Here is a 15754-nt window from a genome sequence, read left to right as displayed (position 1 = left end):
ATCGTTTCAACCCTAATTTTTTGGAATACATTTAAAAATTCACCCTCCTGCAGCGCAAATTTTACCCCAGTATGTTCCATAGAACAATCTGGTTTGATCCTCATAACCGCCACCCTGGGTAAAGGATGGGGCAGGCACAAGGCCTCCGCCTTCACAGGGTAGCAAGAAGAACTTTCTGGCAAGCACTAGAACCAGGGTGCCCAAGCAGGCAGCCTCGATACGCTGTTTGCCTCTTCTCATGCTGTTACCCATTGCCGAGGCTGCGTGAACGTCTTCTTTGTGGGTCGTCTTCAGAACCCACAACACTTTCTTTTTGGTGCCCCCCTCCCATGATGATAATTATTGAAACATCCATATCCGGGCTCAGATCCGAGTTGTTAGGGATCTGAGCCAAGCTGGAGACAGGCACGAGGGCACCTCTATCTTCAGAGACTGCTGTTCCTGGGCAGCTGCTTCCCGAACACAGAAAGCCATTCCTCCCAGGGCTCCTGTGCGCATTGGCTCTTGATAGCTGTAGATGCCGGGGCTCTGACAGCTGAGGCGACTTGCCCAAGGCCACACAGCTCCAATAGCAGAGGCTAGGGGCCCTTTGAAATGCTGCCTTATGCAGCTAGGGCTTGGCACTAACTGGGAAGACCTCTGGCCCCTCACCTCTGTGTTCTCGGCCAGCTCCTGCTGCCCTCTGCTCTGTTTTGCCAATAACCAGGAGACTCTCCTTCCAGGGCAGAGACTGGCACTTTAACCTTGGAACATAAGTTCCTGGGGTTTGCTTTGGGGAGCACATGGGGCTGGCTCGTGGTTCAGTAGAGGCGGTGAAATTTCTCAGAATCTGAGGTTGCATGCGCTGCTTTAGGCTTACTAGCTGGGGGGTGTCTCTGGGCCTCAGTTGCCCTGCCTATATGTGAGGGGCAGTGCCAGATGGACCCCTTCTGGAGAACCTGTCCTCAGGCCAGCGAGGCTGGACTAAAAAGTTCAGGACTGGGTTCCATCCTTATTCTGCCACCACCTTGCTGCTTGCTGTGTGACCTTCATCTAGTTCCCTCCCCTCTCTGAGCCCCTGTTCTCCACTCAAAAGACAGCAAAGATATCCCTGCTTTGCTGAGGTCATAGAGGGGAAACTACTTTGCCAAGCTCAAGTGCCACAGATGGTAATTTTATCATTATCCACGTAGTGATCCCCTGGCCAGCAGGGAGAGGCGACACTCAGGCCTGCAAAAAAGCATGCAGGAAGGACTGGGCCACAGACTCTGGGTTGCCAGAGCTGTGCCAGCTAGCAAGCCCTTAGCAGGGAAATGCATTCCCATTACTCACATCAGCAAGCCAGGCCCACAGCCTGGGCATGATTGTTGGGAGGTTTCCCTGGGCTCTGCTTCCCTCTGGGTCCCCAAGAATCTCCCTGCTCCCCAGTCCAGGATGGTGTTCCCTGGAGCTCATCCTGGGAGTGGGGGGTTGTCAGGGTGCCTCCCCCAGTGGGACGAGCCCTGCCGTGCCAGCTCCAGCAGCCTCCCTGCCAGCAGCTGGTATTCTGTTGCACTGCGTACAGTGAGGCCCAGATTAGACAGTGAGCTCATCGTGACATGAATGGGGCCACCGGGGTGGGTGGGGGGGACTGGAGGCTGAAGAGCTGCCTTGAGGGTACCGCTGGGGATCTCCCTGCACCCTCTCCCTTCTCTCTGTCTCTCAGGCTTGCCGTCTCTCCCCGCGCCCGTGCACACACCAACACCCTCTCTTGGAGCTTGCTGGAGATTGTCATGGCAACCGTCCAGCGAAATTATCAAAACACTTTTATGCTCACAGTCGTACCAGACCAAGAGCTCATTCTGAGTGAGGCAGAAGCAGGTGGTTGGATGCTGAAGCCACGGGCTTTGTGCGGAGGGCCCACAGTGGGGAGAGGGCGCAGCAGGAGGGGAGGGTGGGGCCAGGCGGCAGGACCCCTGGGGAGAGGCCTTGGCACTTGTTCCTCCCCGCCCCTTATGCCAAATTCACATTTGTATTCCATCTCCGCACACCTGGATTCACACACACACACACGTAGACAAGTGGTCGCTGAGCCAAATACACCCAGAGTACAGATGGATCCAAACAGCAACATCTGGAATAACCATGACCTCATTCAGCACTTGAAGGCCTGAGATCCACTCTGGGGAGACTTCTGGGTGAGCAGGAGGGCACAGCCAGCCGACCCAGGCTTCTAGCTGGCAATAGGTCTGTGCCAGGGCAGCAAAGCAGCCACAGGAAGAGGCCAAGCCCTCTTGTCGGGAAGCAGAGAAGGACCTGTGACCAGAACCACTCTGACCTGGTTCTTCCCACCTTGCTGCACAGCCTCTGTGGCTCACTGCCTCTCTGCATCCCGGAACGGACTCAGCATCCCTTCTCCCTTCTGACCTGGGCCAGGGTACCGCAGGCTCCCTTGGAAACAAAGCCCTGCTAATAGCCGAATAACCGGTGGTTGCTATTTTCAAACCCTGGTTCTGCCCGAAAGCCAAAGTGTGGGTGAGGATGGTGGAGGAGGTGATGGCACAAGCCCCTCCCCAGTCTGCTGCCATCTTCCTGCCCCATCTGCTCCCCCAGCATCCCCCTCCATGGAGGGGAGCCTTCCCCTGCAGCCTTAGCCCGGGCTGCTTGCCACTCTGGCCCAAGAGGAAACATCTGCTTCCTGCAACTGGGTCCCCCCATCTGTACACCCTTCCAAGGATTCTAGAATATTAGAGCTTGAGGGGCCCCCAGCAAATCCGAGTCTAGCCTCCTCACTTCACGGATGGGGAAACTGAGGCTCAGAGATGGGAAGCAATGGGTTCAAGGCCACAGGATATGTGGCTGATGGAGCTGTTGCTGCAACCTGGGTGTCTGAATTCTAGTCCTGTGCTGTTCCCGTCACATCAAAGCGTTGGTGAGATGCACTGTTGCAAACAGTGAGCGCTGATTTCTGAGTCAGGCAGACCTGGCTTGAGTGGCGGCTTCAGCACTTAACACCCAAGGTGACCCTGGTAAGCTGCAAAGCACCCTCAGTCCTCAGCTGTAAAATGGGGTGATAGTAGGGTCCCGCTTAAGGGATGCCATGAGGATGATTTAAGAGAGGCACGTGTAAAGCACTATTGGCACAGAGTAGGTGTTCCACAGATGACGTTCTCTGTCCTCCCTCTGCAGTTCCAGGGCTACAGGCCTGCTGAGAAGAGGGACCATCCTGCATCCCCGGTAATGGCCAGCCCGTGTCCCAGGGTGGCCAGGGGAAGCAACCTAGCCTGTCCTGGAAAGACAGAGTCCACCGGGAAGGCAGGCCACACTGACAAGTACGAGTAAATGAGAAGGCCTTGCAGACAGTGACCGAGGGGGGAACCTTGAGGAGGGTGGCCAGGAAGGCCGCTCTGAGGAAGCAGCAGGGGAGCTGAGACGTCCTCAGTGCAGGGAAACAAATGGCTTGGCCCAGGCCTCACAGTAAGTTCAGGTGGAGCCAGGCTAGGACCTGTCTTTAGACTGCCATTCTAGTCATCTCCCTCCTTCTAGAAACATCCTTCTCTGGGATTCTGACATGTTCGTCTGGTGTCGCTCTTACCCTGTTGGACGTTGCTTCTCTGAGTCCCTGACTGGCTCACACTCCTCCCAGTGTTTGCTGGTCCCAGCCCTTCTCTGTCTGGAAGGTGGGTTTTCACCCGCTCCCCTGTCTACACCCTGACGAGTCCCAAACGGCCACCTACATCCCTCGCCTCTCCTCTAAGTTCCAGTGTCCTGCTCGACCTCTCCACCTGGATGTCTGGTGGTTCTCTTGGTTAGGACAATCTAAGTCGATATAATAGAGACCCCAAATTAGAGTAGCTTAAACATATTCAGTTGGTGGCTCTCTCACAAAATAGCTCCAAGGGAAATGTTTCAGGTTGGTAGAGAGCTCCATCCCACAGGGTCATTTAGGGACCCAGACCGATGACAGCACTGCTGTCTTTAACACGAAACCTCCAGGGCTTCCAGCCAGTGTGAGGGCAAGAACACGGAAATCCCGGGCAGGAATTTCTTCTTAAGTGAGACAGGAGTCTGGCTTCTGCTCACTTGCACAGATGAGAGCTTAGACACACAGCCCCACGGAGCTGCAAAGGAAGCTGGGAAGTGGGCCCAACTGGGCGGACAGCTAGCAGTCTCTGCCATGCTCCACCGCCTAGAATGGTGAGGCCTTCCCGCCTTGGTGGTGGGGACCCCCTTCTCTGGGGGCACTCCCTCATCCTGTGTCTCCCTGGCCCCCGGCCTTGCCTTTGGCACATTCCTCCTTGTCTGTGGCTCTCGACCACCACCCAACAGGGTGTTCAAAGTCTGTCCTCCTTGAGCGCTTATTTAGGCTGGGACAATCATGGGCTTTTGAAGTCTAGCCTTTCAATTTGGTTGATAATAACAATCCCTTCAGAAGCATAGTAGGCTTTGGGTCTTTCTGCTTCTAGTCAGTTCCATGGGCAGTAACCACACCCCAAGTTCCTTTCTTGATGGAGTTACTGTCTGTCTGTGTTGCCCAGCCCACCTCTTTCTCTCCCATTTTTTTTATTTATTTTTTTTGCGGTACACGGGCCTCTCACTGTTGTGACCTCTCCTGTTGCGGAGCACAGGCTCCAGACGCGCAGGCTCAGTGGCCATGGCTCACGGGCCCAGCTGCTCCGCGGCATGTGGGATCTTCCCGGACTGGGGCATGAACCTGTGTCCCCCGCATCGGCAGGCGGACTCCCAACCACTGCGCCACCAGGGAAGCCCTTTCTCTCCCATTTTAAATGAAAGTTTAAAAGTCCCTAAGGACATCTGAAATAATAGACTTGGATGACAAGGCTATACCCCTAAGAGAATACTTTGCCACAAGGGTGATTCCTTTGTTTGGCTTATTGTTTGGCCTAATAGACAGGCTTTGAGAAAGGCTCTGAGCGCGTCTGATCTCCTGTTCTTTGGGCAAAACCAGTTGGTTTTTCCAACCCTGAGGACAGTGATTTTCTATGTTATCTCCTTTTCTGTTCATCTCTTCTTGCAAACCAGCCAATCTCTTTCTTGTAGTATCTTTGCTAAAGGCAGCATCGAGCAGCCAACACATGCAAATGTTTTTGGTTCTTTCCAACCATTTCTCTAGAATTAGTGGCTCAAGTAGGCATGTGGTCTGCCTTCCAAATTATCACAGGTAATGTTTTTATTAAACGTTTTGTCACAACATAACAAGGGTCACTGGTTTTCCATTCTCCAGTATGTGTTTCCATGTTGCTCACCACCTGTTGGCCAAGCCAGTGCCACATGTTTTAGGGTTGTTATACATGGAAGCTTTCCATTCCTGGTACCAATTTCTGTATCAGAGTATTGCTAAGCTGCTATTAAAAGGAACTCCCGGGCTTCCCTGGTGGCGCAGTGGTTGAGAGTCCGCTTGCCGATGTAGGGGACACGGTTTCGTGCCCCCGTCCGGGAAGATCCCACATGCCACGGAGCGGCTGGGCCCGTGAGCCATGGCCGCTGAGCCTGCGCATCCGGAGCCTGTGCTCTGCAACGGGAGAGGCCACAACAGTGAGAGGCCCGCGTACTGCAAAAAAAAAAAAAGTAACTCCCCAATACAGTGGCTTTAGGATTAGAGAAGTGAATTTTTCTTTCACATAATATGGTTCTAATATGATCATTTCAGGCATCACCCTGGTGGGTAGTGGATTTTGATGGGTAACCTGCAGACCCCAACCCCACAATGGCCCTCCCCTCCCCAACCTTCTCTTCCCCACACCCCTCCCCTGTATCAGTGGCACCACCATCTAACATTTGCTGAGGCCAAATACAGAGATGTCGGCCTTGATTTCCACCCCCCTCCCCTCAACACCTCCTCCCGCCATCCAGTCCATCAGCAAGTTCTCTCAGTTCTATCCCCAGACAAATCCCAAATCTGACCACTTCCCTACAGCTCCATTTTCTTCACTCTCATCCAGGTCCTCAGTGTCTTACATCTGTGGGTTATGTAACGATCTTCTGTGTGGGATCCCTGCTTCTTCCCCTAGCCTTTCCAGTTACTCTTCACACGGCAGCCAGAGTGGGCTTTTGAAAACGTAGAACGGAGCTCCCCTGCTCAGAATGCTCCAGTGCCTTACCATAGCCCTTAGGACAAAATGCAATCTCCTGACATATACACACTGCTATATGTGGAATAGATAACTAATAAGGACCTCCTGTAAAGCACCGGGAACTCTACTCAGTACTCTGTAGTGACCTACATGGGAAAAGAATCTAAAAAAGTGGATATATGTTGATATATCACTGATTCACTTTGCTATACAGCCGAAACTAACACAGCATTGTAAATCAACTATCCTCCAATAAAGATTAAAATAAATAAATAAATTTTTTAAAAAGAAAATGCTAACTCCTTAACATGGCCCTCAAGGCCTTCCGTGAGTGTCCTTACTTCTCATGCCCCTTGCCCCCTCTACTTTAGCCACATGGGTCTTCTTGCTGTTCCTGGAAGAAGCCAAGCTCCTTCCTGCCTCACTGTCTTTACACTGCATTCCCTCAGCCCTAAACATTCTCCCCGCACTGGTCACACACCGGTTCCTTCTTTGTCCTCCATGGGGCAGACAGCTTCAGTGTAGTGTGTAAGCGAGAGGGCTTAGGAGCTAAGTCGCCTGGGTTTGAATCTCAGTTCTGCTGCTTACTAGCTGTGTGACCTTGGGGAAAGGTGCTTAGCTTCTCTGTGCCTTGGTTTTCCTATCTGTAAATGGGGATAGTAAAAGTACTTGTTATCCAGGGCTGCTAAGAGGATTAAATAAAATAGTGAACACATTAAATGAGTTAATGCATAAAAAGTGCTCAGAGCGTGGCATCTATTAAACACTTGGTGGTGCTACAATTGTCCTTCGGGGGGCACCTTAAATATCACCCACTCTGGGGAGCCTTTCCTTGCTCCCTCGCCTCCCCCCCGCCCCCGCCTCTCCATCTGCATCGCTATCACACCACCCACCATACATTTCTTGTTTAGGTGTTTATTGTCTGTCCCGCCCCCTTACCTAGACTGTCACTTTCATGAGCGCAGGGACTTTCCTGAGCTGGTACACAGTAGGTTCTCAATAAGTCTTTGTTGAATGGCTATGGAAGGAATGGAGGCCAAATTCCATGGATTCCCTCCTTTCCCAGCAGCCTTGTGAGCTGGCTGCTGGCACCCTAGGGCCGTGTGTCAGAGCAATGCTCACAGTTTCCTCTTGGGAGTCTGGGAACCCCGGGGCAGGGGACCTGCTCTTGGAAGCCAGCCATGGGGGCATTGGTAGGTATCAACCCCTACCAGGGGACTATGAGAGCATGGACTCTGGAGTGGAGCCCACTTTTCCCCAGCAGTCTCTAATGCGCTAATTACTTATCCTCTCTGTGCCCCCACTTTCTCATATGTAAAACTGGGAAAATACGGATTACCTCACAGGGCTGTTAGGAAGATGAAGTAGGATAATATATGTAAAACACAGCTCACTGCCTAGCTTGGAGTAAAGCTCTCCAGATGGTTAGTTATCATTACTGTTGTTGTTAGTGCCATATCTAAGTGTCATTTTTCTGACCACGAATGGGGGTGCGCGAGGGACTTGGGGGGTGCGGGTAGTGAGGAGACAAACATAGAGAAGACAGGGAAGAGAAGTGGACTGGAAAAATCGGGTGTGTTTGTATTCGTGCCCGCGTGTGTGTGCGTGCGTGTGTGTGTGTGTGTGTGTGTGTGTGTGTGTTTGGGGAGGGAGGTGGCATGGATCCAAAGAGGACATCCAGTCCTTCCTCGGAACTCAGTTTTGGGGAGCCCGGGTGGCCTGGCTCTCCCTGCAGCAAGGAGACTGGGGGCTGCCCCCGCCCCGCGCGCTCAGCGGCCAAATAACCAAGCGCCTGGATTGTGCGCCTCTGGGATTAGGAGGCTGGAGAGGCGGACGTGCGCCCCCGCGCCCGCCGCGGTTGGTCCAGACTTGGGGATCCCAGGGCGGGCAGGACCCGTGCTCCGGGGCCACCCTGCGCCCCCGCTCCGCAGCGTTCTCCGGAGCCTCGGATGCTCCCGGAACCCGCGCGGGCGGGGCCTGCCTTCCGGAGCCGGGCTGGCGGGCGGCGCTGGGGAAAGAGCCGCGACTTTCCCAGAGTGGCGGGGCGACGTCAGGCGGAAGGGCGCGGGGCGCGCACGCTTTAAAAGGCATTCGCTGTCATCCGAGCTCGCAGCCGTGGGGGCAGGAGCCCGCTATATAAGCGGCGAGCCGGGCCGCCGCGGGGCAGACGGCGACAGCAGCGGCGGCGAGCGCCTCGGAGCGCAGCGGAGCAGCGCCCCCGTAGCCCCGCACCCCTCGACGGGTCCGCCTGCCCTCCCGAGGAGCGCCGACCCGGGCCCGCGAGGGCCGCCGCCACCCCGCAGCAGATTTGGATCCCCCGCCCGGCGAGCCCCAGGCTGCTGCCTCCCGGGGGGCCCCGGCGCAGCGGCCGCCCCCGGAGAGCCCCGCCGCCCCGCCGTCCGGCCCAGAAGACGCCGGCAGCGCCATGGCGGCCGCCAAGCCCGGCGAGCTGATGGGCATCTGCTCCAGCTACCAGGCAGTGATGCCGCACTTCGTGTGCCTGGCCGACGAGTTCCCACAGCCCGTGCGGCCCGCCAAGCTGTCCAAGGGCAAGGGCCGGCTGCGGCGGCCGCGCCAGTCCCGCTTCAAGACGCAGCCGGTGACCTTCGACGAGATCCAGGAGGTGGAGGAAGAGGGCGTGTCCCCCATGGAGGAAGAGAAGGCCAAGAAGTCGTTCCTGCAGAGCCTGGAGTGCCTGCGCCGCAGCACGCAGAGCCTGTCGCTGCAGAGGGAGCAGCTCGGCAGCTGCAAACTGAGGAACAGCCTGGACTCCAGCGACTCCGACTCGGCCCTGTGAGGGGCGCCGCCCGCAGCCGGGACTCGCGCGCCTCGGCGGCCCGCCGGGGACAGATGTGCGAACCCCTAGGGGCCCCGCCCCCCGGGGTACCCCCGAGAACCGGGGACCGCTGCCCCTCGAGCGCTTGCACCCTCACCCGGCTACGAACTGGTCGGGGCTCCCCGAGCTGCGCTCGCCCTGGGCGGGAGCGCGCGCCGGGGCGCCAGGGAGGGGGCCCGCTTTCTCTGCCCTTGTAAATGTTTATTTTTTAACTCCTCCCAGTACGAACTCTGCTGTGAGTGTGTGCGGGGAGGCGCACCCTCGCCGAGTCGCCCCGGGTCACCAGGGCTTCCCGGAGAGCCGCTCCATGCCCTTGTCCGATGGTTTGCAACTCCGATTTTGCACATGGCTCCACCGTGCCCCCCAGCGCACACCCGTTCACACTCACTCCCACACACTCTCGCTGAACACTTTTATAATTGTTAGGCGCGGCCGATGGGACTTGGGGTGCAGCGCAGCTGCTGCTGTGGCCGGAGGATTGATATTTATTTTTGCATTGCGATGGCTGACGGCGTTTATTTAACGCTCTTTTTACCTGGATATGTCTGTGAGACTCCCGAACGGAGACAAATAAAGTCAATATATTTGCACACTGCATTTCTCAAGGCTCTTGACTTCTTGAACCTTGAGGGCCCAGGCTCCCAAGACTGGGGGAGAAGTGGGGAGGATTCGCTTTAACGGGGGCCGGGAATCCCCGGGTGGAGGCAACTCCACAAGCTTCGCTCGCCGCAACGACGTCGCGTCCCCGGTGCCCGGGTGCATTACCCGCCTCCCCGGTGGATCCACCCGGCCCAGAGCTCTCCTGCCTCCCGGGTCTGTTCCCCATCGCCGGTGTCCAGGGTGGGGTGGAGCAGCTAGGGAGGCGAAGGTTGGCGCTGTGAGGACGAAGAGCACCTGCCTGGCGCAGCTGACCTCTCAGGGAGACCCGGGTCAGGGTCATCGCCCGGTACCCACCACAGAAGACCCCACTCACTCCGAGCCCTTTCCAGGCGACGGGTGGGGAGATGCCTGAGCCAGCGATAGGAGACCCAGGCGGGGATATGTGGGTGGTGGGGTCCGAAGCAGGGCTGGGAGCTGGCGAGAGTGTGGGTACGCCCTCAAAGTCGCCTGCGGGTGAGGGCCCCGCTGCCCCCGCGCTGACTCAGCGTGATGCCAGGCGCTCCTGCGCTGGGGGAGCAAACGGCGGCTGTTTCGGTTCTTTGGTCCTTTTCTCCAGCTCTTCCCTTTGCCCTCTTCAAGGTTCCTCAAGGAATCTGTCTTTGGTCAGAGCTTGAAGGGCGCTTGGGTACCACGGAGTCCCCCGCACCACACACACACACACACACACACACACACACACACACACACACACATGCCTTTGCTTACAGATGAGAAAACAAACCTAGCAGAGAGGGAAAGGTCACATGAAGAGCAGGGGCCGCGCAGCGTGCTTTCCTGACTCCGCGTCCAGTGCTCCTTGAGTCACAGGACTCTGTCTTTCCAGTGCTTTCCAGCAGCTGTCTGCATCCCTGTCTACGCCCTGAATCCTCCGGGTTAGCAGTGTAAGAGGCTCCTCCGGCCCGTTGTGGTAATGGGGGTAATAAGCCACATTCGGTTGAGGAGTGCAGGTCCTCACACTTGGGGCCCCCTCCCAGCCCACCCCTCCAAGAACACTCCAGACTTGAGCCACCAGGGCCAGGCTTTCCGCTGAGCAGTTTAGAGAGACCCGGAGAGGATGGATGCCCCCTGGTGGTGGGGGCCTGGCGCTCAGCTCAGCCCAGCCCTGCGGGGCATCTGAGCTGCCTTTTACTCTTCACCCTGCACGTCTTGTTACCCTGGGCTCTGTAGAAAACGAGAAGGCAGAGGAAAGAAAACAAAGAAACAAAAATAGAACACACAGGGTGTAAAAGAATGTCCTCCCCTCTGGCTCACACAGAAGGCTGCCGGGCTCAGGGCCTTGGGGACTGCAGCCTTTGGTGCTGCCCTCGCCCCTGGGAATACACAGGCCGTTTCAGTCCCCAGCAACAGCCAGTTCCACTGTGAGGGCACGTGTCCAAGGCACTTAACTGCAAAGGCATCGGCGTGGTGAGGCAGCCGTGGGTCCATGTTTTGATTCCCGTCTCTGCAGTGGCCGTGGCGAGGCTGGTTTGAGCCCCTTGGGGTGGGAGGAGGGTGGCCCAAGCTCAGAACTTCCTCCCCGAGCCCCCTCCCCATTCTCTTCCCTCATCCTGACCCCCCTCACCCCCATTTTATCTTACATCTTGGGCGATAGCTCCTGTTTCTGCTCTTCAAGAGGCAGGTGCTGCAAGCCTTCCAATGGGTTCACCCTTCCAGACTGACATCCTGGCTAGGCGTCCCCCTCTGGGCACCACGGCCCTGCCAATACCCTTCGCCCTGCTGGAGAGCCTCCTTCTCCAACCCCCCATCTTCAGCCCATACCCCAGCTAAAGGCCTCCCTGAAGAGTCTCCTTGAGTCATCCTGGCTAATGTCTGGGGACGTTGTAGGGGACCACATTCGATCGCTTCAATTCCTGCTCAGCTGCTGGCAGGGCTTAGCGCCCAGTAGGTGCTTCCGAAAAGTTTGTTGGGTTAAAATGAGTAAGGGGGCAGTGAGGAAGATTGATGCTCATTTTGCCTACTTCCTGATTTGTTTTTAAATTAATGTTTTGTTACCCAAGAACTATTTGTTCATTATATTAAAAACAAGTCAGTCATACTCCTACCACCCCCGAGATAAATATGTCAACACTTTGGAGGTTATGCCTGTATTATGTGTGCATGTATATGTATATATATGTGTGTATATATGTGGATATATATATATATATATCCACATATATTTTTTTTACAAAATGGGTTTATGCTCTAAATACTATTTAGGATGCTTTTTTTTTCTTACTTGGATTTCTGTTTAACATCAGTATGTATCTATCTATATCATGATTTTTATGAACTTCTCTTGAATAGGTACTCCACATTTAATTCAGCTCACTTCCCACTCTTTGGTATAAAAGTGATGTCCCATTTGTTTCAGTTTCTTACTTTTGCCTATACTGGCAGTTCTAAGGATTGAACATGGAAAGAAGTTTGGAAGAGGTGGTGACACGGAGAGAGACTGGGGGTAGAGATTGGGATGCTATCATGTCGGGGGCATGGCTGGGTCGGGGTGCTATGTACAGCCCCTGCGCTACACGGGCGCACTCTCTGGTTCCGAGCATCTCTGCTCTGCACAGAGGAAGAAGCAGGGGAGACAGGAGGGGCTGCTCTGAGGCCCCTGTGTAACTCCTGGGACTCAGCTCCTCCCTGTGGCTCGAAGGGAATCCAAGGCAGCACGGGCTCCAAGGAGGCGGCTGGGCTGGGCTGAGCTGGACCGGGAGGCCAGATGGTGGGAGAGGAGGAAGAAGAGGGAGACGTGAGCTGAGGGAGCAAGAGAGCATGAGAACCAGAAAGATGGGAAGGAATGAGGCCCTCGGGGAAACGGGGAAGCTCAGAGACAGAGAGAGATGGCGAAATACAGAGTTGGGAGCCAGAAAATGTCAGGAGACTGAGAAGAATAGAGGCCACCCTTAGAGAGAGAGAGAGGAGGAGAGAGAAAGGGGTCTGTAGAAAGTAGTGGGGAGGGAAGGCGAGGTAGAAAGTACTCTGGAGACTGCGCATTGGAGCAGAGAGAAAACCGGGGTGAGAGCGCCTCTCTGGGAGCTGTAGAGCCGGCATGTGCCAGGGGTGGGTGGAAGCCTGCCCAGCCGTCTGGCTTTACAGCCGTCTGGCTTTACAAGCTTGTCCAAGGAGACGCCTCCTTCCTTCCCTTCCCCACCTGGGCCTTAGCCCACAGTCCTAGCCTGGGTGATGAGTTTTCAAACAAGCTGGAGCTCAGAGGAGGTAGCAAGTCGCCATCCCAGCCCTGGGCGGCAGCCTCTTCTAAACATTCCTCTTTGGCCCTGGGGGAGATATTTATCAGGGTGTTTCTTGGACTCGTTTAAATGCCAGGTTGTCCTTTGCAGTCTGCCGTGTGCCACCCCTGGGTCTGCTTGGTGGGGGCGGGGTGGTGGTGAGAGGGAGGTGCTGTCTGTGACCCCAGGGAATTGAGGTCAGCTGTGGACTTGGGAGTCCTCTGTCAGGGAGCACATTTGGGGTAGCTCTTAGGCCCACCGGGCTCTGCAAGATTGGGGGAGGATAAAGACCACCATTTCGTGAGCACCTCCTGTGGGTACTCTGATTTCATCCTGAGAACCTTACCCAGGTGTTTTACAGAGGAGAAAACTGAGGGTCAGCAGGGTTAAGTTTCTTGCGCAATGGCATACGGCTAGTCAGTAGTGAGCTGGATTGCCACAGGTATTTTCTTTTCTATTTGAAAGCCTACACTCTTTCTAGAATATGATCGCAACTTCTTACTGTACCCCCTGTGGCAGAGATGAGAATGGGCCTTGCAGACCTCTGGTGACAGGGATGTAACTGACCAGTACAGAGCAGCTCTGGCTTTGCAATCCATCCCCTTCTTTGGCGGAGGCTGTGCCCCCCACAGGCTGCTCCCCACCAACGACTGTGTACGTGGCTGGGATTCTAAGGCAGAACAGTTCTTGGGAGACACGAGATTTCTTTGTTGGTGGACTTTGGCTCAAAGATTTCCCGATGGCAATGCAGAAGCTTCCTCAGATTGCAGCGCTGTCCACGGACACCTTTTCTCCCTCTCTCCTTCTCTGGGGTCACTCCTGCTTTGCAGCCTGCTGGCTGGCTTCCCTCTGTATCTCACGTCACACAAGCATGCCTCCTCGTGAAAGCCTTGCACATTTAATCCCACCTTGGAGTCTGCTTCTCGAAGAACTCGGGCCTGCACATCCTTCCATCTCCTGGCAGCTTCGTGGCGCAGCCCTGCATCTCCCTCAGGCCCCCGCTGGCACAGGGTGGGATGGCAGGCATCGTTTTAGAGAGAACTGTAGGGACATGGCCAAGTTTACCAAACAAATATGTGTTGGGAGGTCTGCTGGCCGTGTGGTTCCGGATGGGGAATAGCACGCTGCAGACTGTGTGTATATATGCCGTGAGAGGGTGAGGGACTCCCACGTGGACAGTCCTCTCAGCCACGTGACTCACACAATGGCCATCTGCCCATTCAGCTCCCAGGCCCGCAGTGGAGACTGATAATTGTTCACCAACATTGATTTCCCGCTTCCTCCAGGGCACACAGCCAGCCTCTGTGTCGCAGATGCTCTTGGACTGAGGTCTGTCGAGGTGCTAAGTTTTTGCCAATGGCATATACTGGGAAGAGAAGCATGTTTCTCCCAGACCTCGGCCTTAATGTGTACCCTTCTCCTGCCCTGCCCACCGTGCTCTCTGTCCCCTACCCACAAGTGACAACATGGATGTGCCTGCAACCCAGTGATCGAGCCGACAAGGCCAGTGGCCTAGGGGATGGCAGAGAAACAAGACGAAAGGACCCCAGGCCCCTGGATGACCTTGTGGAACCAAACAGCCTGCCAATCTGGAATGATCACTGTGGACAATTACACACGAGAGAAATGCACGTCTATCTTCTCTGAGCCACTAAATCATTATTGAGTCTCTTTGTTATACCAGCCTTCCCTTACCCTGAATAAAGAAATATTAGCGCTGGCAGTGGGGTACTGTCCTAACAAAACTTCTGCAGTACTAGGCATTGACTTAGTGATTTTGCTGCAAGCGGGGAGCGTATAAACATTGCAGGTTGGAAAGTTAGAGCCCCTTGTTATACTTTGTAAAAGCATTTGGTAAAACCATGTTTATGACATTTTGGAAGACTGATCATGTATTGACCGAGAACATAGCTCTAGGAGAAGTGGTTGGAAAGAGACAGAATATTTGTGTGCATTGGCTACTCTCTGTGGCTTTTAGCAAATTATTACAAGACATGAATGATGGAAAGGAATAAGGAGTATCTAGAAACATGGGGCCTCACAGCGGTGAGAGCCGCCCCTCTTTGTAACCCACACAGAAGGAAATCATCAGTTGTGGCTCAGAGCCTTTCTCGAAGGCCACCCAGGAAGCCGGGCCCGGGATCCAGCCCTGGAGCAAGGTTAGACTAAGCGTCTCATCTGCCCACTCAGACTTATTGTGGGAGAATCCACATTCCCCTCTCCTCCCCTTCACCCGCCACCCCATGTAGCCCAAATTAAAGTGAGAGTGTTACGGACCACGGTTCTTGGCCTCCTTAATCGATAGAAATTGATCAGAGGCCAGACAAGAAATTCAGGCAAAGCTTCATTGGGGCCCCTGCTGCAGCAGCGGGGAGGGAGGACAAGTAACAGGTGCCCTTGCTCGCTCACCGCGGGGTGCGGGGTGAGCTGATTCCTTATATGGGGTGAGGGTAGGGGTGTGGCCAGGGGTCGGGCCAGAGGGGCGTAGGCGTTTTGCCCACCCTTTGGGTGGTATTGTGTACAGGGGGGCCATGCACAGTATCCTGCTTTTGCTCCTGACCCCCTGCTTTTTCTCCTGGCTCCTCAGAAGTGGCAGTTAGGGGCTTCCCTGGTGGCGCAGTGGTTAAGAACCTGCTTGCCAATGCAGGGAACACGGGTTCGAGCCCTGGTGCGGGAAGATCCCACATGTCGTGGAGCAACTAAGCCCGTGCACCAAAACTACTGAGCCTGCACTCTGGAGCCCAAGAGCCTGTGAGCCACAACTACTGAGCCCGTGTGCCACAAATGCTGAAGCCCACGCACCTAGAGCCTGTGCTCCACAGCAAGAGAAGCCACTGCAATGACAAGCCCGCGCACCACAATGAAGAGTAGCCCTCACTCACCGCAAATAGAGGAAGCCCGTGCACAGCAACAAAGACCCAATGCAACTAAAAATAAATAATAAGTTAATTAATTTAAAAGAAAAAAAAAAGAGAAGTGGCAGTTAGGTTTTTTTG

At 55.1% G+C, this 15754-nt stretch overlaps 2 protein-coding genes across 2 annotated transcripts in view; both read left to right on the top strand.

The window, feature by feature from the left end:
* The window catches only part of ALKBH3 (alkB homolog 3, alpha-ketoglutarate dependent dioxygenase), a 71179-nt gene that overhangs the window by 47878 nt on the left and 7547 nt on the right, over window positions 1-15754 (top strand). The window lies entirely within an intron of this gene.
* On the top strand, window positions 8146-9494 carry CUNH11orf96 (chromosome unknown C11orf96 homolog). The gene has a single exon (XM_027114955.1). It carries the CDS (start codon window positions 8479-8481, stop codon window positions 8848-8850), a length of 372 nt encoding a protein of 123 aa, XP_026970756.1. The 5' UTR covers window positions 8146-8478; the 3' UTR covers window positions 8851-9494.

Source organism: Aethalodelphis obliquidens, unplaced genomic scaffold (assembly GCF_003676395.1).
Source record: "Aethalodelphis obliquidens isolate GAN/ISIS:26980383/991018 unplaced genomic scaffold, ASM367639v1 scaffold14, whole genome shotgun sequence".
In the NCBI taxonomy this organism is placed as follows: domain Eukaryota; kingdom Metazoa; phylum Chordata; class Mammalia; order Artiodactyla; family Delphinidae; genus Aethalodelphis; species Aethalodelphis obliquidens.
This window is presented reverse-complemented; position numbering and strand designations above follow the sequence as displayed.